Source organism: Zingiber officinale, chromosome 8B (genome assembly GCF_018446385.1).
Source record: "Zingiber officinale cultivar Zhangliang chromosome 8B, Zo_v1.1, whole genome shotgun sequence".
Taxonomy (NCBI): domain Eukaryota; kingdom Viridiplantae; phylum Streptophyta; class Magnoliopsida; order Zingiberales; family Zingiberaceae; genus Zingiber; species Zingiber officinale.
This window is the reverse complement of record NC_056001.1, coordinates 15,629,404-15,648,580: the sequence shown is the minus strand read 5'-3', so window position 1 is coordinate 15,648,580 and position 19,177 is coordinate 15,629,404. Positions and strand designations below refer to the sequence as shown.

The window sequence follows — 19,177 nt, the reverse complement described above, 5'->3', positions numbered from 1 at the left end:
TAAAACTACCCACTTTATCACCTTTACTACTGTATCTGTTAACTATTCCTCAGCAGTGTGCATTCAGGGCCAACAAAGGTCACTTTCTTGTATAATCCTTTAGTGTTTATTGTCAAAGAGACGACACTTGTGATTGTTTGAAAGCTAGCAATCTTTAACAACACGATAAATAAGATCATCACTGGTTTTATGACACTTGATAACCTAGAAAACCAAGCGCTATCTTTAGTTAAGTTTTTACACCATCGTAACCAGGAACTTTTAGACAGAAATTTGGAGTGATGAAGCAAGTGACTATGGAATCAAATGTTAATCACTCATATGGTCACCATAACAATCATACCTAACCCTATAACGGCTCCATTGTGGTCCACTTACAAATTGGCTCTAGTGGACCAATAAATGAAACCATGGATAAGGATCATCGATAAGGCGATAGCAATGCACTAACAACCGAGAGCCATGCACATGCATAAGCAATCAAGCAAATAGCATTGCAAATTATATGGTTTACAAATATACAATGATTTATTATCTCTTGAAGTAGTTGAATTTAATGAACAATTGTACCCACCATTTTTCCATATGAAATGGCTCTTGCAGAGTGTTGCTTGTCCTGCCTCGGAGTGTCGGTGAGGACTTCCCGTGAACTTGCGTGTGGTTTGACGACTGGCCACTTGGTGGAGCCACTGCATCAGTGTCAAGATAAGAACTCCACAGAATCTCTCACAACCAAATTTCTGAGTACAAGTTACTCTCGTGTTCCCCACGTCACATATAAATTGAGATGCAAGGAATCATTCTCTCATCAACTGGCAGCTGAAGGGGACAGAAAAAAGATGGACACAAAGACGAGAGTGTTCGTTATATTAATCCTTGCATGTTGGAGTTCTCCTTCCAGAGGTCAGTTCAATTCACAACTTTTCTTATGGCTGTATCACAAATTTTGAACTTGAACTGGTTTTGCAGGAGAAGGTGTTGGCCTCACACTAAACTTCTACTCCAAGAGCTGCCCCAAGGCCGAGGAGATTGTTAAGCAAGAGGTTGTGAAGCTCTACAACGAGCATGGCAACACAGCTGTGTCTTGGGTCAGGAATCTCTTCCATGACTGCATGGTCGAGGTCAGATTTGCTTAATCAATTCCTTATTTCTGATGAGACTAAAATTAATGTTTGTGTTTTGAGCTGTGAATTGTTGTCGAGCGCATGCAGTCTTGTGATGCGTCTTTGTTGCTGGAAACGGCCGGTACCATTCTGTCTGAGCAATCAGTTGATAGGAGCTTTGGCATGAGAAACTTCAAGTACGTGAACACCATCAAGGAAGCCCTGGAGAGGGCGTGCCCTGCTACTGTGTCTTGCGCCGATATAGTTGCTCTCTCTGCAAGAGAAGGTGTAGTCATGGTACGATGACTATAAATACGCTATATGCATGTATATGTTCATTTTTTTTACAAAAAATAATCTGATGGGTTTTCTTTGTAGCTTGGAGGTCCATTCATCCCCATGAAAACTGGTAGAAGGGACAGCAAGCAAAGTCACGCAGACGTGACTGATAAGTCAATTCCCAACCACAATGACTCCATGTCCGTCGTTCTCTCCAGATTCAAATCCATAGGAATCGACGCGGAAAGAACTGTTGCTCTCTTAGGTACTTGTCTGGTTGTTTTTTCTTATTTTCTACTCCCCAAATAAACAGAGTCGACTCAATCCTTTTTTTGCTTTTAGGGGCTCACTCTGTTGGCCGAGTGCACTGCGTCAACCTCGTCGGCCGCCTCTACCCCACTGTCGACCCGACCTTTGACCCCGAGTATGCTAAGTACGTCCTCAATCGCTGTCCGTCACCGAACCCTGACCCGGAGGCAGTGCTGTACTCCCGGAACGACCGCGAAACGCCGATGATCATTGACAACATGTACTACAAGAACTTGCTGAATCACAAGGGGCTGCTCAAGGTCGACCAGCAGCTGCTTTCTTACCCAGCCACTGCCCAGTTTGTGAAGCTGATGGCAGCTGACAACAGCTACTTCTACAGTCAGTTCGCGAAGGCGATGCTGTTGATGTCGGAGAACAATCCGCTGACCGGGAATGAAGGGGAGATCAGGAGAGACTGCCGGTTCGTCAACGCTGCTGCATAAGCGCTGCAGGCTGTGTGATAATGTAACTGCTCTGTGTAATATCGTGTCGAAGTGTATCAAGTTTGTAATCAATAAGCACAACGTGCAAGTGCAGATATAGTGATATATGGGGATCCCGTCCGGAAGCTGAGTCAAATGGACCGTCGGATGAGGTGGATGGAATGTTGATCGAGTCGCGATATCCCGGAGAAGGGGTGTGCTGAGATGGCTTCTGTGTTGATCAAGTCTTCAAAAGTCCTCTGGTCAACGTTACCTGCAGCCAGCGATCGGGTCCTCCCCGGTCCCTGGTACCTCGAGGCTCGAGGCGGATCCAACGGACATATAAGTAACAGACTAATAATATAATAATGAAATAAATGAGAGGCGAGTACGAAGACGTACCCTGGCCCAGTGGGGCGCCCTCGGATGGGGCGCTGCTCGAGTTGTCGGGACCCGGAAGAGTAGACGCCCTATCAGGGTGGAGAGCTGGATCTGACAACTTGAAACCGGATATGGCATGGAGCCAGAAGATGAGCTGCAGGTCGGGATATAATAGCGGCACGCAGATCGGGATATGACATCGGCACGTAGGTCGACATATAACTCTGGCACGTAGGTCAAGATAAGACAACGACACGCAGACCGGGAGGGGACACTAGCATACAGATCAAAATAAAACCTCGGCGCGCGGGCCGAAATAAGATTTCGGTACACAGGCCGAAATATAATAACACCAATGAAACTAGACACAAATCACACAGTTCGAAACACAATCGAGGCTTGAAGGCCGGAACACGACGATGATGTGGGATGGATGCGGCTTAGTGATGATCTTGCACTAACGTGGTCGGTTGGCTTCCTGGCAACGAACACAAGTTAGGCGGTGACCCTGGAGGGTAGCGTTCGACACTGGCTACGGTCGATCGAGAGCCGCACTGGCTGCCGGAGGCCGTTGGAAGCGACTGTGGACGTCGACACACCAAAGGTGGCGTGTGGCCTGTTGATGTGGACGTCGGGACGAAATGGGCGACAACGAGTGGCAGGGAGAAAGGAGAGCGAAGAGGCGATGTCGACGTCCGAGAGAGGGAGCGGGGGGAGCCACGGTAGGCTAGCGTGCGTGAAGGAAGGAGGCGGCGACTGGTTTACGAGGAGTGGTGTGGCTGCTTGGCGGCATTCGCGCCGAGAAGGCCGGAGGCGATGCGGGCTGCAGAGAGAGCGAGAGAGAGAGGGAGAGGGAGAGCGGGAAGGTGGATCGTCGGAGACGACGACCCCGTGATTGTCCTCCTGGCGACGGAGGAGACCCCAAGCCCAAAAGCCCCTTCTTCCTTATGTTAGCGGCGGCCACAACATGCGATGGAGAAAAGGAAGGTGGTGACCGAAGGTGCCTGCCGGCCAGAGGAGAGGAAGAGAAAAGGAGAGGTGGCGGTCGGCGCCGACGAGGAGATGGGAGGGAGGAAGAAGGTCTTTCTTCTTGGTTCCTCATGGCGGTGGTGAGGCAAAACACGAACCCAACCCCTTGCTACAGTGCCTCCTTTTCCCCCTTAAAGCCCTAACCAGCGAAAAGACTAAATGTCCTCCTTCCTCCCTCTAATTTCTTCTCTACCCCTCAACCTATATCCACATCACAAGCCTCTCCTTCAAGTCTAGTCGAAGGAGGCGCAAGTCCGACTGACTAGACCAAGCCCAAAATAGAATCGCTACCGAACGCGGAATCAGATCACTAGGCTCACCTTTATTACGTCGAACGAGTAGCTGTGGCAATGCTGGACAAGAAATCGAGTGATATCGAGCGGGCGATCGGGCAATGCTAAGCAAAGCGATCGGGCAATTGCTGAGCGAGAAGTAAAAAACAAGTGCTGACTGGACGAGGAATGTGGGGCAAAGCGACGAGTGAGATATGAGCAACGTGTATGACAGAACGACGACCGAGACGCGGACGACAAGGATAGGACAGAACGACGAGTGAGTCGCAAACTATAAATGTCAACCAGGCTATAAGTGTCGAATAGAATGACAACCAACCCAGATCGAACATCTGAACGGTACCCGTGCGATAAGACGACTGCCGAGTGGGTCGGAAGATGATGGGCGAGCGATGTCAAGCGCGCGATCGAGAAAATGTCAACCGAGCATCAGTAATTGTGACCAGGCGATCGAAAATTACTGACCAGGAAATAATGAGAATGTCGAACGAGTCGAAAGATGATGAACGAGCGATGTCAATGCGCGATCGAAAAAATACCGGTCGAGCGGCAATAAATCACAACCGAGCCATAGAGAGACTGATGGATTATCAAACCTGTGAGCACGACCAAGCAAGTGTCGACTGAGCGATAGTAAATTGCGATCGGGCCATCGAATAAGACCGACCTGGATCAAAAAATGCTGAGTGGATTGGAAGACAAGGGGCGAGCGGTGTCGAGTGCAAGATTGAGCGATAATAAATCACGACCGGGCGACCGAAAAAATATCGACCGAGAGATAATAAATCATGACCGGGCAATAGAGAGAATAATGGACGAGCAGAGCCGTGAGCGCGACTGAGAAGAATGCTGACTGAGCGTCAATAAATCGTGACCACGCAATAAAGAGAATGATGGTCGAGCAAAGCCGTGAGTGCAACCGAGACAAATATTGACCGAGCGTCAATAAATCGCGACCGAGCAATAAAGAGAATGATGGTCGAGAAAAGCCGTGATCGCGACCGAGAAAAATACTGACCAAGCGTCAATAAATCGCTACCGAGCAATAAAGAAGCTGCAGAACATGCTACCGAGATAATGCTGAGCGAGTAGACGAAGGACGGGTGAGCACGCGATTGAAAAAGTGTCGACCGAGCGACAATAAATCACAACTGGGTGATCGATAATGTCGAGCGATGCAAAGCAAACGCCCGAGCAGATGGCCAAGCGATACTGATCGGTCGACTAAGAGAAGGTCGGTCGTGTGATAGAAAGAATGTCAAGTGGGTGCAAAGCCTGCGCTGGATAGACATAGAGCCTGAGACCAAATGAGAATGGGAGAAGAGCCCGTGGATCGAGTGCGAATGGGAGCGAAGGCTCTGTGAGCCAAGTCGAGCGTGGATCCCGAGAGACTAAAAGCGACCGAGAGCAAAGCATGTGGATTAGGCGCAAACGCGAGTAGAGCCTATTGATGGAGCGCGAACGGGAGTAGAACAATCAGGCGGTTATGCGAATGCCAAGCAAGGGGGAAAGTGGGTATCAACCGAGTAGCAACAAGCAACCGCGACGAGCGAAATGCGAATGATGAGTGCCGAGCAGAGCGACAAGTGAGCAGTAAGTACTGACCGAGAGGTCGTTGGCCGTGAGAGGATGCTCACTTATAACTCGCACTGGGACGAGAGTCTGGAATCGCGACCGGTAGGTCGTTGGGCGTGAGAGCATGCTCACTTATAACTTGCACTGGGGAGAGAGTCTGGGACACCGACCTGGAAGGTCATTGGGCGTGAGAGCATGCTCACTTATAACTCGCACTAGGGCGAGAGTCTGGAGGCGTAAGAGCATGCTCACTTATAACTCGCACTGGGGCAAGAGGTTGGAGGTGTGAGAGCATGCTCACTTATAACTCGCACCAAGACAAGAGTCTGGAGGCGTGAGAGCATGCTCACTTATAACTCGCACTGGGGCAAGAGTCTGGGACACCGACCTGGAAGGTCGTTGGGCGTGAGAGCATGCTCACTTATAACTCACACTGAGGCGAGAGTCTGGGACACCGACCAGGAGGTGTTCTGGAGGCCTGACCAGGAAATGATCTGAAAGCCTTACCAGGGAATGCTCTGGAGGTCTGACCAAGAAATGCTCTAGAGGCCTGACCAGGAAAAGTTCTGGAGGCCTGACCAGTACTTGATCTGGAGACCTGACTAAATATTGATATGGAGACCTGACCAAGAAATGTTCTGGAGGCCTGACCAGGAAATGTTCTGGAGGCCTGACCAGGAAAAGTTCTAGAGGCCTGACCAGTACTTGATCTGGAGACCTGACCAGGAATTGATCTAGAGACCTGACCAAGAAATGCTCTGGAGGCCTGACCAGGAAATGTTTTGGAGGCCTGACCAATACTTGATCTGGAGACATGACCAGGAATTGATCTGGAGACCTGACCGGGAGATCGTTATCGATACTTCAATTCGAGACCGGTGGTGATACTCTGGTCCGAGATCAGTGGCGATAGCTCGACCCCGAAAAGGGGGAAGATAAGCCCTGAAATACATAGAAGCGGAGCTCGTAGCAATATGAGGGAGGAGAGCCTTTATCATACCTGACCGCGGAGTGGTGTCGACCGACTGAGGATCTGTCTTGGTCCCTCAACTCCAAAATACCTGTGAAATCAGGGAGAGAAATAGTGTCGATCCCATGACTCCCAAATGTCCGCGGAGTCAGGGAGAGAATAATCTGAGCCCCGACCGTCAAAGGAAGTGAAGCTCATAGTCATATAAGGGAGCAGAGCCCCTAGCAATAAAAGGAAGCAGAGCACTGCGGGTGAAGAGAGCAGAGCCTGTAGATGTAAAAGAATGCAAAACAGGTGGAGGATGCAGAGTATATAATAATAATAGAGTGAAGCGCCTATAGCAGTAAGAGCATGCTGAGCCCTATGATGAATGGTGCAGAGTCTGTAACAGTATGAGGATGCAGAGCCTCATGGTGAAGGGTGCAAAGCCTGTAGCAGTAAGAGGATGCAAAAGCTTCATGGTGAAGGGTGCAGAGCCTATAACACACATGATCGGGGAGTTGGGCCCCTGGTCCCTGATCGGAGAGCAAGACCCCTAGCCTGTAATCAAAGAACGAGACCCCTAGATCCTGATCGAGAAGTCGTACTGCGAGCTAATGATCGGGGAGCTGTGTCCCTAGTGTATGAGCGGGGAGCTGGGCCCCTAGTGTCCGATCAAAAATTGAAGGTCCTAGTCTTTGATCAAGGAACTAGGATCTTACTCTCTTATCCGGGAGTTATAGCAGCTCCTATAACCGTAAAAAAGGGGAAGAGCATGTAACGTACCTGATCGGGGAGTCATGCCAACCGGCTAAGGGTTTGTCTCAGTCCCTTGACTCTCGAATACCCGTGGAGTCAGGGAAAAAACATAATAGAAAAACTAACCTATCGACCAGTCGAAGCTTGATCCGATCCCTCAACTCCTGAATACTGGTGTAGTGAGGGTAGAAGATAATATGTTTGTCGGGATCTTCCTGAACTGTGATAATGACAGAGAACCTCCCGACATCGTCCATCTTCACGTCCCAGAACAGGTGGAGAAGATTCCCATAGACGACACTAAATTTGATCCCGTCCGGAAGCTAAGTCGGACAGAGGTTGGCCGCGCTGTCGCTGGTCTTGACGAAAAGTCGTGGAAGCGCCTAGGTGACCTGGTACCTCCTGGAAAGATTCCCACGGGTGGATGATAGGGGGTGACGACGATGAAAACGACGCGAGGGTTCTGCACACACTCAGACAAGCCGCCTCTGCGTTAGAGATCAAGAACCAGGGAAAAAATCCCCGGGTCAGGTCCTCCGACGCTCAAGTCAGGTACTTTTTCCCCAAAAGCACAGTGAAAGGATGAAAAGTAAAAGACGAGAATGAAAAGATGAGTGAGCGTACCTGCGTAGAGGCAAAGCCTCCTTTTTATATGGTAGTGGATGATTCTGGAGTCTAACAAGTGTCAGAGAATGTCGGGTGTCAAGATTTGTCTGCGGTGAATGACACGTGTCATCTTTCTATTGGTCTGAGGAGGGATCAGGAGGCAACGAGCCACAGACCGTTAGCATATTTCCTGACATGTGATGATTACTCTCTGACGGGTTGTTATGATTCTCTAGCTTGATTGTCGCATAGTATAGGCTCGCCCTGGTATGTTAACCCTCAACTGGGTCCTCGTATCTGTAAATCTTGACCTGTATGCACATACCTGTCTTTCCTGGTGCATTCTCTGACTTGTTTGTTGTCCCGCAAATCCATACCTGTACGTCCTGCCCTATATTTGCCATTCGGTCTATCTAGATAGATCCAGACCTGCGCCTATCGCCTTGTAAGCCTTCGTCCACATATCCTGACCTATACGTCTTTGGTCCATGTATCTTGTTCTGCATATTGATGTGCGCAAATATTATGATCTTCTACGCATGTTTTAGCGCACATTCACATGACTGATGCACATATATTCTTCACATGGTCGCATCTTTTATCTTGTATTCATAATATCTATTATTTTGTTCGGATATCTGCCCTGTAACCCCAAGGTTTTTTTGGTGTGATCAACAAGTTAAGTTAGGTCCTGTGTATTTCTAACCTTGTGTCTAAGTGTGCAGGAGCTTAGGAACACAGGTACTCGAGCGGAAGACGCAGCTAGCGAGAAGGACAGCACGCGGTGCGTCCGAGGTGTTGCGGAAGAGTACCCCGGTGGACGAGAAGAAAGCGTGCGCTGGTTCCGAGGGATAAAAGCCGGAGCGGAAGATTGCTCGGGGAGCAAGAGACGCAGCTAGCGAGAAGGTCGGCACGAGGTGCGACTGAGGGACGAAGACTGCGGATGAGTACGCTGGTGGACGAGAAGAAAACACGCAGCGGTTCCGAGGGACGAGAAGCCGGAGCGGAAGGCTGCTCGAGAAGACCGGAAGTTGGGTTCGGGTGAGCCCTTTTCCGGATGACAGAGATCACCCAAGCGAGCGGATTCGTAGTAAAAGACCCGGACCGAGCCGAACCAAACCAAAGCAGTGGTCCCGGATGAAAAAGTCAACACAGGTTGACTTTACTGGTCCGGGGTGCCCTGAACAGTCCGGGGCGCTCAGACCAACCCGGGGAGCCCGGAACCCCTCCGGGCGCCCGGACCAGCATGTTTGACCAGAACATGTCCAATGCGTTTTGAACATTGAGGGATAAAGTTTTATCCCCCCAGGGCGCCCGGAACCTTTCCAAGCGCCCCGACTAAGGCTATAAATATAGCCTTGGTCCAGAAGCTTTTTAACAGACTCATTACTTGTAATTCCAACGCTTGTGCTTTAGAGTTGTAGTTAAAGCTTCTGTTTCTGCGCTTCAACGTTGTAAGAGGCTTCTCCGCCTGAAGGAGTTTTTAGTGCTTAATCTTCCTTGGATTAACAACCACATCGGTTGTAACCAAGTAAATATCTTGTGCCTCGTTCTTTATGATTTTAATTTACTGCTTTACTTTATTTATGCAAGTGTTAGCTTAAAGAGTTCGAGGAAGGGTTGTCTTTCTTTTTATTCAACAGGGCTATCCAACAACCCCCTCCTAGCCGGCAGCAACGGTCCTACAAATTCTCCCGAAGGGAGCGAGAGACCAAGCTTAGCTCCACTCACCATTCTCAATTTACTAGTTAGAGTTATGATCTCAAGATTTGCCGAGGTGCCCTAGTGACAGGGGTAAACCGTGACAGAACTTCTTAGGGCATTGCCCAAATCTGGCTCTTGAGAATGCCCACTTAGCTTCCGGCAATAGCAGGAATAAGGACAACGAGAATAAGACAAACCGAGACGCATCAATACTACCACGACGAAACCGAACCCCTGGAACTCCTCATCACCAAGTAATATTTCGACCTTGCGACTCTTGACTCTCTCCCTCGACCTTCCTTTTCCCTTAGCCTAATCAAGACCCTTGGTAGTCTAGCTAATCATAAGTGAGCGATTGCTAGTGCTTATAGCCAGTCCCTGTGGGATCGATATTTTTATTACTGACGATGAATCCGTGCACTTGCGGAAACGTAATAAGTTTTTGGCGCTGTTGCCGGGGATTGCGTCCATAACACTAGCTAAGTCACATTGGACTAGACTAGGCTTCTTTCTTTTGTTTACTGCATCTTAATTCTTTCCCCTATCATTCTTCATTTCGTATTGTCATATTCTATATCTTTTCTTTTGCATGCATAGAACTAACATTTCAGGACAGCTGCTACCATTTGATCCGGAGATTGACAGGACCTTTCTGAGGAGAAGAAACTTACAGAAGGCTTTCCAAGCAGCAAAAGAACCCTCAGGAATGACCGATAAACTGCTGAAAGATTATGCGACACCATATGCACGAGGGGTCCAATCCAGTATCACCCGACCACCCATCGATGCTGACAACTTTGAGATCAAGCTCGCAGTAATCCACATGGTCCAACAAAATCAGTTCGGAGGGGGGCCACACGAAGACCCGAATCATCATCTAGAGCTATTTTATGAAATTTGTGGCACGATGAAGGTGAATGAAGTTCCTCCAGAATCGGTGAGACTAATTCTTTTTGGATTCTCTCTGAAAGACAGGGCCAAGCAGTGGCTGAATTTTCTACCAGCAGATAGCATATCGTCTTGGGAGCAATGAGAGCAGAAATTCTTAGACAAGTTCTACCCCCCAAGTAAGACTGCCCACATGAGGAACCTGATTGCCAGCTTCAAGCAGATAGACTCAGAATCCCTATTTGAAGCCTGGGACCGGTTCAAGAGCATGCAAAGACAGTGCCCCCATCATGGCCTTGAGAAGTGGCTGGTTCTACACACCTTCTATAACGGAATAAATTATCACACGAAAGTATCATTGGATTCTGCGACAGAAGGAGCACTGATGAACAAAAGTCTTGATGAAGCTGAAAAGATAATAGAAAATGTGGCACTAAACCACCATCAGTGGGTATCTGAAAGATCTAGCGGTGCTTTCTCAGGAAATCAGATAAAGGCGTCAGGAAAATTCGAGGTGGATGCATTCACACTCATGTCTGCAAAGTTGGACGCCTTGACTAAGAGATTTGAAGCCATGGGTAGCAACATAGCTAATGCAATAGTCTGTGCTTGCGACATATGCGGAAGTGCGGACCATGCTCAAGACACTTGCCCCCTTGGGCCAATGCAGGCACAAATAAACCAGCTTGAGCAATGCGATGCAATAACTGGCTACAATCAGAGGCAAAACAACCCGTACTCCAACACATACAACCTTGGATGGATGAACCACCCCAACTTTTCATACCGAAATAATCAGGATCAGGGGTCGGCACATCAGACCTACCAACATGGACAACAGGCTCATCAACAGCAACAACCTACACAACTGCTTAGGATTGAAAAGATGTTTGAGGAAGCTCTCTCGGAACAAAAGGAGATGAGGAGCGAGATTAAGCAACTGACTCAGAGGCTGGAGAACTCAGAAAAACACCAGAAGATGCAAGATAGCCCAGATAGCTCAGTCCATCTCAAGAGCATAGGGTACATTCCCAGGGAAACCATATCTAAATCCGGTGGAACATTGCAATCGCATTGAGCTGTGGAGCGGACCTATTGTGGGAAACTCTCAAGTCATCACTCAGATGGAGGTTGACTCAGAAAAGGAACCCACTCTCCTAATGCCCAATTAGACTCAAAACAGGGATGGAGAAGAGGGCACTAAAAAGATTGGAGAAGCTTGCCAGACTACCCCACAAAATCAGAGGATCTCATTCCATCAAAAGCTTATAGCATCCCAAAAGGATGAAGAGTTTCACTGGTTTCTGAAAAAGGTTAAAGAGATTTGCGTTGATGTATCATTGTTAGATGTGCTGCACCAGATGTCGAAGTTTGTAAAATTTTTAAAGGGAATCTTATCCAATAGAAGGCAAAAAGGTGATTTCGAGACTATAGCACTGACAGAGGGTTGTAGTGCTCTTTTTATGGCGAATTCCCCACCAAAACTTCAGGATCCAGGAAGTTTCTCCATACCGTGCAAAATCAGCTCTGAACTCATACCGAGAGCCTTCTGTAATCTGGGAGCTAGTGTCAGCCTACTCTCGTACTCTCTGTGCAAGAAGCTGGGACTCCAGAGCATTAAACTGACTACTATGGCACTGCAGTTGGCTGACCATTCATGTAGATACCCAATGGGTATAGTGGAAGACGTTCCAGTAGAAGTGGGGGGTTGTGTCATCCCCACGGACTTCATCATTATGGATATGAAGGAGGACCCCAAAATCCCGATCATTCTTGGAAGACCCTTCCTCGCCACGGCAGGAGCCCTCATTGATGTGAAGAATCACAAGCTATCATTGGAGATCGGTAAAGAGAGAATTGAATTTGATTTGTCCAACCCCTCTAACTGCATCTCCTTTTCCCAGGGAAATCCTAGCAGGATAGACGCACGCGAAGTCAAGGAGCTCACCTTTTGAGAAAATTCCCCTCCCGCAGACAACAAAAAGTATATATGTCCTGCGTGAGCAAAGCTAAAGGCGCAGACCGAGACACTAACCCTAGGAGGAGAGCCGTGCTTCCATGGGTTTAGCCCGCACTGACCGGAACGGGGTCGAGCTAAAGACCTAAAACAAGCGCTTCTTGGGAGGTAACCCAAGGGTTTTCCCTTTCCATTTTAGTTGATCATTCTGTTACGTGTCTTGTCTCTTTCATAAGTTTAGTCAAGTGTTTTATTTTCGATTGTTCCCTTTTCAGGATGTGCATGGCCTCCACAAGATGGCCGTGAGCAGTTCATGGGCGTGGAGGCGTCGGAGGGGCCGAAACAAAGAAAGACGAGTCATCCCGAGCTAAAGGGAGGTGGTCGTGCAACCTTGCACGGCAGTGCGTAGCCGACAGAGGAGCAAAAGCCACAGGTCGTGCAACCCTGCACGGCCATGTGGCCTAAACCGAAAAGAAGATGAGGATGGTCGTGCAACCCTGCACGGCCGTGCGGAGGAACCCGAGGTGAAGGAGATCTGGGTCGTGCCACTCGGTACGCCCGTGTGCCCACAACCGAAAGGAGAATGGAGGAGGTCATGCCATCCGGCACGGTCATGCAGAACCCGGTCGTGTCTATAAGACACGACCGTGTCCCACCCCGTGTCGCGCCGCCTACCCCCTCCAAGGAACCCTAGCCTCTACCTTCCTCTCTCCCAAAAAACCCCCCCCCCCCCCCCCAATTCACCCCATCTAACCCTAATTTCTCCCTCTAGTGTCCACTTTTTCTTAGATCTACATCCAGATCTAATAGATCCCCAAGCCAAGACTTTGAAAAAGGAAGCTAATCACCTACTCCTCCTCTCCCCTGCTCCTATCCTCTCACCATGTCACAAATTTTGAAGAGACTTCATCAAGGAAGCGGTGGATCTGGAGAAGGAGATGCACCGGGAGGAGACAAAAGAAAAGGCAAAGTTTCATCATCAAAAGGCAAAGGGAAGAGGGTAGCATGCGACGAAGGTAACGAGAATACATTTAATATTATTTTTAGAAATCAAGATCAAAAAGCTAGATATGATAACCTTGTCGCTAGGAAAATTGTATGCACGAAATACATGGATCCCGCCACTATGGATATACTAGGAATTAGGGAAGATATTGATTGGATGATTAGCTCCTTGGATTGGAATGATATAATGTACTGTCATGCACCGACTTACCCTCGTCTAGTCCTTGAATTTTTGAGTTCACTTGATATTAAATATTCATCCGAAGAGGACTACATAGGGATTATAACTTTTAGGATGATGAACAAGGAGGTTCGATGGACTTTTAATGACTTTAATGATTGTTTCGGTTTACCTAGTGGAGGTACCCGAGGATTTGAAAGTGGAATTAGATGGAACGAATTTTGGAGGTCGATAACCGGATCGAACGACCCTTATGAACCATCTAGAGCCAAGTCATCCCGTATGTAAAACCTGACCTTTAGATACATGCACCGAGTGATGAGCAGAACAATCTTTGGTCGAGGAGATAGTGACGGGGTAATTAAAAAGACTGAACTTTACTATCTTTGGGCAATGTTGAAGAAAATCGATTTTGATTCCGGGTTCCATTTTCTGCAAACCTTAGTAAGAGCAGTTAGGGCGTCTTCGGGGACAATTATATTTGGTAGATTGATTACTCCAATAGCACATAATTTAGGTTGTGAGCTTGATGGACTAGAGGTTATTCATGGAAATGACAAGATCGACATCGATTCTTGTCTTGCAACGAAGATGATTTGTCAGGATGAGAATGAGTTTGCCTTTCCTAGGGCCTTTGGTTTCCCTCTACCCCTTCTTTATCCCGAGCGCACTTCAGTTTGCAATCCTGTAAATTGGGTGATTACTGATCCAGACCCCGAGAATGTGCCCCCCATAATAGAAGATCCCGAGTACCACCAGGAACCCTTGCCATTGGGTTTCCCGCAGCCTTCCAGACATCCGGAACCTCCTAGGCACTCCTTTTCCTATGGCACGGGACCCTCTATTTTTGATTTTTCTGACTTTCGTACCTCCGTAGAATCCCTTCACGAGAAGCACAACGCCCAACAACAGTTGCTGGAGGGTCGCTTCAAGCTTTCTGACGACCAATTTAGGGAGGTACGAGATCATTTTCAGTTCACTAGAGACTTCCATAGTCAGGTGACGGGGTTCGTACAAGATTATGAGGTGGACCAGGAGAGAATGAGGAACTTTATGGATGATATGGACATCACTCAACAGCAAGTAGACGCTTTATATCAATATCATCAGCACATAGGTCATCTCCCTGGTTTTCCTAGATTTTTCCCGGGGCCACATCAAGGACCTCCTTATCCCCCGCCCCCGCTACCATATTGATTTCATCGAGGCGATGAAAAGTCTAAGTCTGGGGGGGTGTTATTGCACAACCTGAGTCTGGTTGAGAGTCTTTCTTTTGTTCTTGCATATGTTATTTACTTTCCTTTATCTGTTTAGTTTAATTTTATCCATTTGCATCTTATTTGCTTCTGCTTGCACATCATTTGCATTTTCTTATATGTAGCACATTTGAGAACATCAACCGTCCACTTTTTCGGCCACTTGTCCAATAGCAAAATGTCTAACTTTTTCTTAGTTCATGAGTGATCCATCTTGTGTTAGTATGTTTGGTGTATCCCCTTTCTCTATCTTTAATAGAATGAAATAAGCCTAGTATTGTACGGAGTTCGGTATAAGTTTTTGGCCTAACCTTAAGGACTTACTTTCACTACACTTAAGTACTTAAGCTTGAATGGTAGACATACTTTTGAAATAATTATGATTCATCCAAATTATTTTGTACTTGTGTTCCGATGGTGATTCCTTATTTACATTTTGGTTACTGGATAACCTCGGATCATGGAAGCTCACTCGGAAAAATCTAAATCACAGCATATACATCTCATGTGTAATAAGTGCTACTCTATAGCACTATATATAAAAAAAATAAAAAAATAAAAAAAAAATTAAAAATAATAATAATAAGGGATAAAATACAGTTGTCGTGAGTGGAAACTAACAATTCACCCCTTTGAGACCGAGTTAGGTTACTGGGGAAATGAATGTTACGTTTCTCTTGATTCCGAGAAGTACCCTTTGAGACCTTGCGTAATTTAAGGAAAACGAACCAAGTGTGTGACAGGTAAGTGTCTATCACCGGGAACATTAGGAATTCAATTGTATGACGACTTAAGTAGGACAGAGAGTGGAAACTTGAAAAGCTTGGGCCATTTACTGCACTGAGCACAGAGGACTTATGCTTAGGCCATACTTAGGTTACTCCACAGTCATGCTTATCAGTGAAGCTAAATGATAGAGTTGGGCGAATGCACTAAGGATTATGAAACACTACAGGATTTCATGAACATAGTTTATAGCATTTTGCTTGAGGACAAGCAAAGATTCAAGTCTGGGGGTGTGATGTGCGCAAATATTATGATCTTCTACGCATGTTTTAGCGCACATTCACGTGACTGATGCACATATATTCTTCACATGGTCGCATCTTTTATCTTGTATTCATCATATCTATTGTTTTGTTCGGATATCTGCTCTTTGTTTGGTTTTATGTTGACAGGAAAGATTTTCGGAGCTCGAACGGAGGACATTGATGCACCAGAACCAACCCGACGACACGGTCGTGCAACCCTGCACGGTCGTGTGGCCAAACAGGAGAGGAAGAGCACACGGTCATGCAACCCTGCACGGCCGTGCCATCACAACAGCGGCCAGTCAGCACACGGCCGTGCAACCCTGCACGGCCGTGCCACCCCAGGAAGAGAAGGAGATTCGTACGACCGTGCACCCCTGCACGGTCGTGCCCTAGGAGACAGAGCCCAAGGGCTACACGCCGTGCAACCCTGCACGGCCGTGCAACCACGTACCGAGCCAAAGAAGGGCACGGTCGTGCCGCCCTTACACGGTCGTGCCGCCCTTACACGGCCGTGCCGCCGCGGCCAAGACCTAGGCTATAAAAGGGGTATTAACCCTTTTTGCCAGGGGGAGGCGAGCCGTCAAGGAGAAACAGGTCTTGGAGCAATTCTACGCCGCTTGGGATCGCCGTTTAGCGAACTTCCACCACCACATCGACTCCAGAAGCAGAGAGTTAGATCCGAAGGCTGCTCTTCGACGCCCGATAAGCATATCCCTTCTTACTTGCTGAGAATCGTATGTCTGTTTATACTATGTTTTCGGATATCTCTCTAGCGTTCATGGAGTAGATCCCCTTGTTCTGGGATTAGGGAGTAGTCGTGGTATGGATTGATGTAAGACTCGAATTGTGTTTGTACTTGTTGGATGAACCTTCATGCTTTGTTTCAATTGTTAATTGTCACTTTTGATTATGAAGAACTTCTCAGCCTCGTAGGGGATTATCATTAGATCGTACACCCGAGGGGTCCTAGTGACAGGGGTAACCCGTTCATGGACATCTAGGATAGCTCCTCGAGAGGAATGGAAATTCTCCCCAAAGGAGCGAGAGACTAGGCTTAGCTCCATTCACCATTCTCAATTTACCAGCTAGAGTTATGACCTCAAGATTTGCCGAGGTGCCCTAGTGATAGAGGTAAACCGTGACAGAACTTCTTAGGGCATTACCCAAATCTGGCTCTTGAGAATGCCCACTTAGCTTCCGGCAATAGCAGGAATAAGGACAGCGAGAATAAGACAAACCGAGACGCATCAATGCTACCATGACGAAACCGACCTCCTGGAACTCCTCATCACCAAGTAATATTTCGACCTTGTGACTCTTGACTCTCTCCCTCGACCTTTCTTTTCCCTTAGCCTAATCAAGACCCTTGGTAGTCTAGCTAACTATAAGTGAGCGATTGCTAGTACTTATAGCCAGTCCCTGTGGGATCGATATTTTTATTACTGACGATGAATCCGTGCACTTACGGAAACGTAACACATATAGTCCTGTAGATCCCGACCTGTAAGCCTTAGTCCTCATATCTCGACCTGTGTCTTGGCTCCGCGTATCCTGCTCTGCGAGTTTTGGTTCATATATCCCGACCTGTACGCTTTAGTCCTCGTATCTCCTGTGTCACGAGTCTATAAATCCTTACCTGTCATCCTTGGTTTGCATATCCCGACTTGTACGCTTTAGTCCTCGTATCTCCTGTGTCGCGAGTCTGTAAATCCTGACCTGTCATCCTTGGTTTGCATATCCCGACCTATACGTTTTAGTCCTCGTATCTGCTGTATCGCGAATCTGTAAATCCTGAACTATCATCCTTGGTTTGCACATTACGACCTGTACGCCTTGTCTGGGTATCCCGACTCGTAAGTCCTTAAGTCCTGACCTGTCATCCTTGGTTTCCACATCACGACTTGTACGCCTTGTCTGGGTATCCCGACTCGTAGGTCCGTAAGTCTTGACTTGTCATCCTTGGCTTCCAAGTTCCTACTCGCCATGTAGGCCTAACTCCGGAATGCCACTTGTGCCCAACCAGGTCCATCCCATAGCCTGGCCCTTTGAATCCCACGTAGGTCATGACCTGTACGCCTTGTCCGGGTATCCCGACCCGTAAGTTCGTAAGTCTTGACCTGTCATCCTTGGTTTGCACATCACGACCTGTACGCCTTGTCCGGGTATCCCGACTCGTAGGTCCGTAAGTCCTGACCTGTCATCCTTGGCTTCCGAGTTCCTACTCGCCATGTAGGCCTAACTCCGGAATGCCACTTGTGCCCGACCAGGTCCATCCTGTAGCCTGGCCCTTTGAATCCCACGTAGGCCGGACTTTTAACCTCCACGTAGGCTTGACTTCTGACTGTCACGTGAGCTTGACTTTTGACTACCTCATGGGCTTGACTTCTGATCGCCCCGTGTGCTTGACTCCCAACCACGTCCGCATCCGACCCCACTATCATGCGTCATATCAATGGGAAAAACTAATGGAAAAGGAATCAAAGGTAAAACCAAAATGTTGGAAAAGCAAGCATTTTTAGATCTTGCAAGAATAGGAGCATTTTTAGACCACCCAGGATGAGATAAGAGTGGATTAAGTCCACGTAGGTGAACTTAATCTCAATAAGATTGGGCTCACACTTGATTGATTGACACCCATATAATTAATTATCATTAAAGTAACTAAACTCATTTAAGTGATCTAATACTTCAAGCATATAAAGAGGGTTTAGATTAAATGGATATGGATTCAATATGTAGATCCAAAACCTAGTTCATTAATATTGATGGGTTGTTAATAATGAATAAAATTTAAGGTGGATAGTCCCTATATAATGAGCGTGGTATATAAAGGAAGATGCTCATGAATTAGGACAAGATTCTAGAGCTTTCTTCAACCTCCTTCTTACCCATTGTGAGAGGATTAACGATTGTCACCGTCCACTCCTATAGAAGACTTTTCCACAATCACAGGAACTTCAGGCGACGAGGAAGAAGCAATACTCTTTTGCGATAGATTTAGGTCATCCATTCATAAGCTATCGTTTCGATTTGTATAGAGCTTTAGAGATTTATAGAAGTTAGATCCTATTGTAGATGCATCATTTAACTCATACATAATGTATTGCAAGTCTTTCAATTAGTATCATAGCTTAGGATGACTTATTATCAGTTTTTAAACCGTAAAGATTATTTTTCAATATTTTGGTATAAATACATCAATTTTTTTGTATTTATCCATATGGATAAGTGAAATTGATGTATATTCGTTGAATGTAGTATGGATATATTAGGATTTAACTTGCGAATCGAATTTTTTCGCATTATCTACGAAGAACGAGATTGGTGGCGCGATTTTAGAGAAGAAAATCGCCTTCAGAAATGGGTGTTTTCTAATATCAATCGACAGGGAAGGTTCCCAATCGATTGGGAGTCATAGCTTCGCGAACAGAAGGGTCCGGAGTCGAT

The 19,177-nt window shown here is 47.2% G+C and overlaps 2 protein-coding genes and 1 pseudogene across 2 annotated transcripts; 2 read left to right on the top strand and 1 right to left on the bottom strand.

Moving 5' to 3' along the window:
* Nucleotides 1–575: 575 nt before the first annotated feature.
* On the top strand, nt 576–2,239 carry LOC122016698 (peroxidase 21-like). The gene is made up of 5 exons (XM_042574081.1): nt 576–903; nt 970–1,121; nt 1,212–1,400; nt 1,482–1,647; nt 1,725–2,239. Exons 1-5 carry the CDS (start codon nt 591–593, stop codon nt 2,132–2,134), a joined length of 1,230 nt encoding a protein of 409 aa, XP_042430015.1. The 5' UTR covers nt 576–590; the 3' UTR covers nt 2,135–2,239.
* Nucleotides 2,240–10,490: 8,251 nt separating this feature from the next.
* Nucleotides 10,491–11,375, top strand: LOC122013544. The gene has a single exon (XM_042569809.1). The coding sequence runs from the start codon at nt 10,491–10,493 to the stop codon at nt 11,373–11,375; it is 885 nt and encodes a 294-aa protein (XP_042425743.1).
* On the bottom strand, nt 10,523–10,594 carry LOC122018278 (annotated as a pseudogene).
* Nucleotides 11,376–19,177: the final 7,802 nt, after the last annotated feature.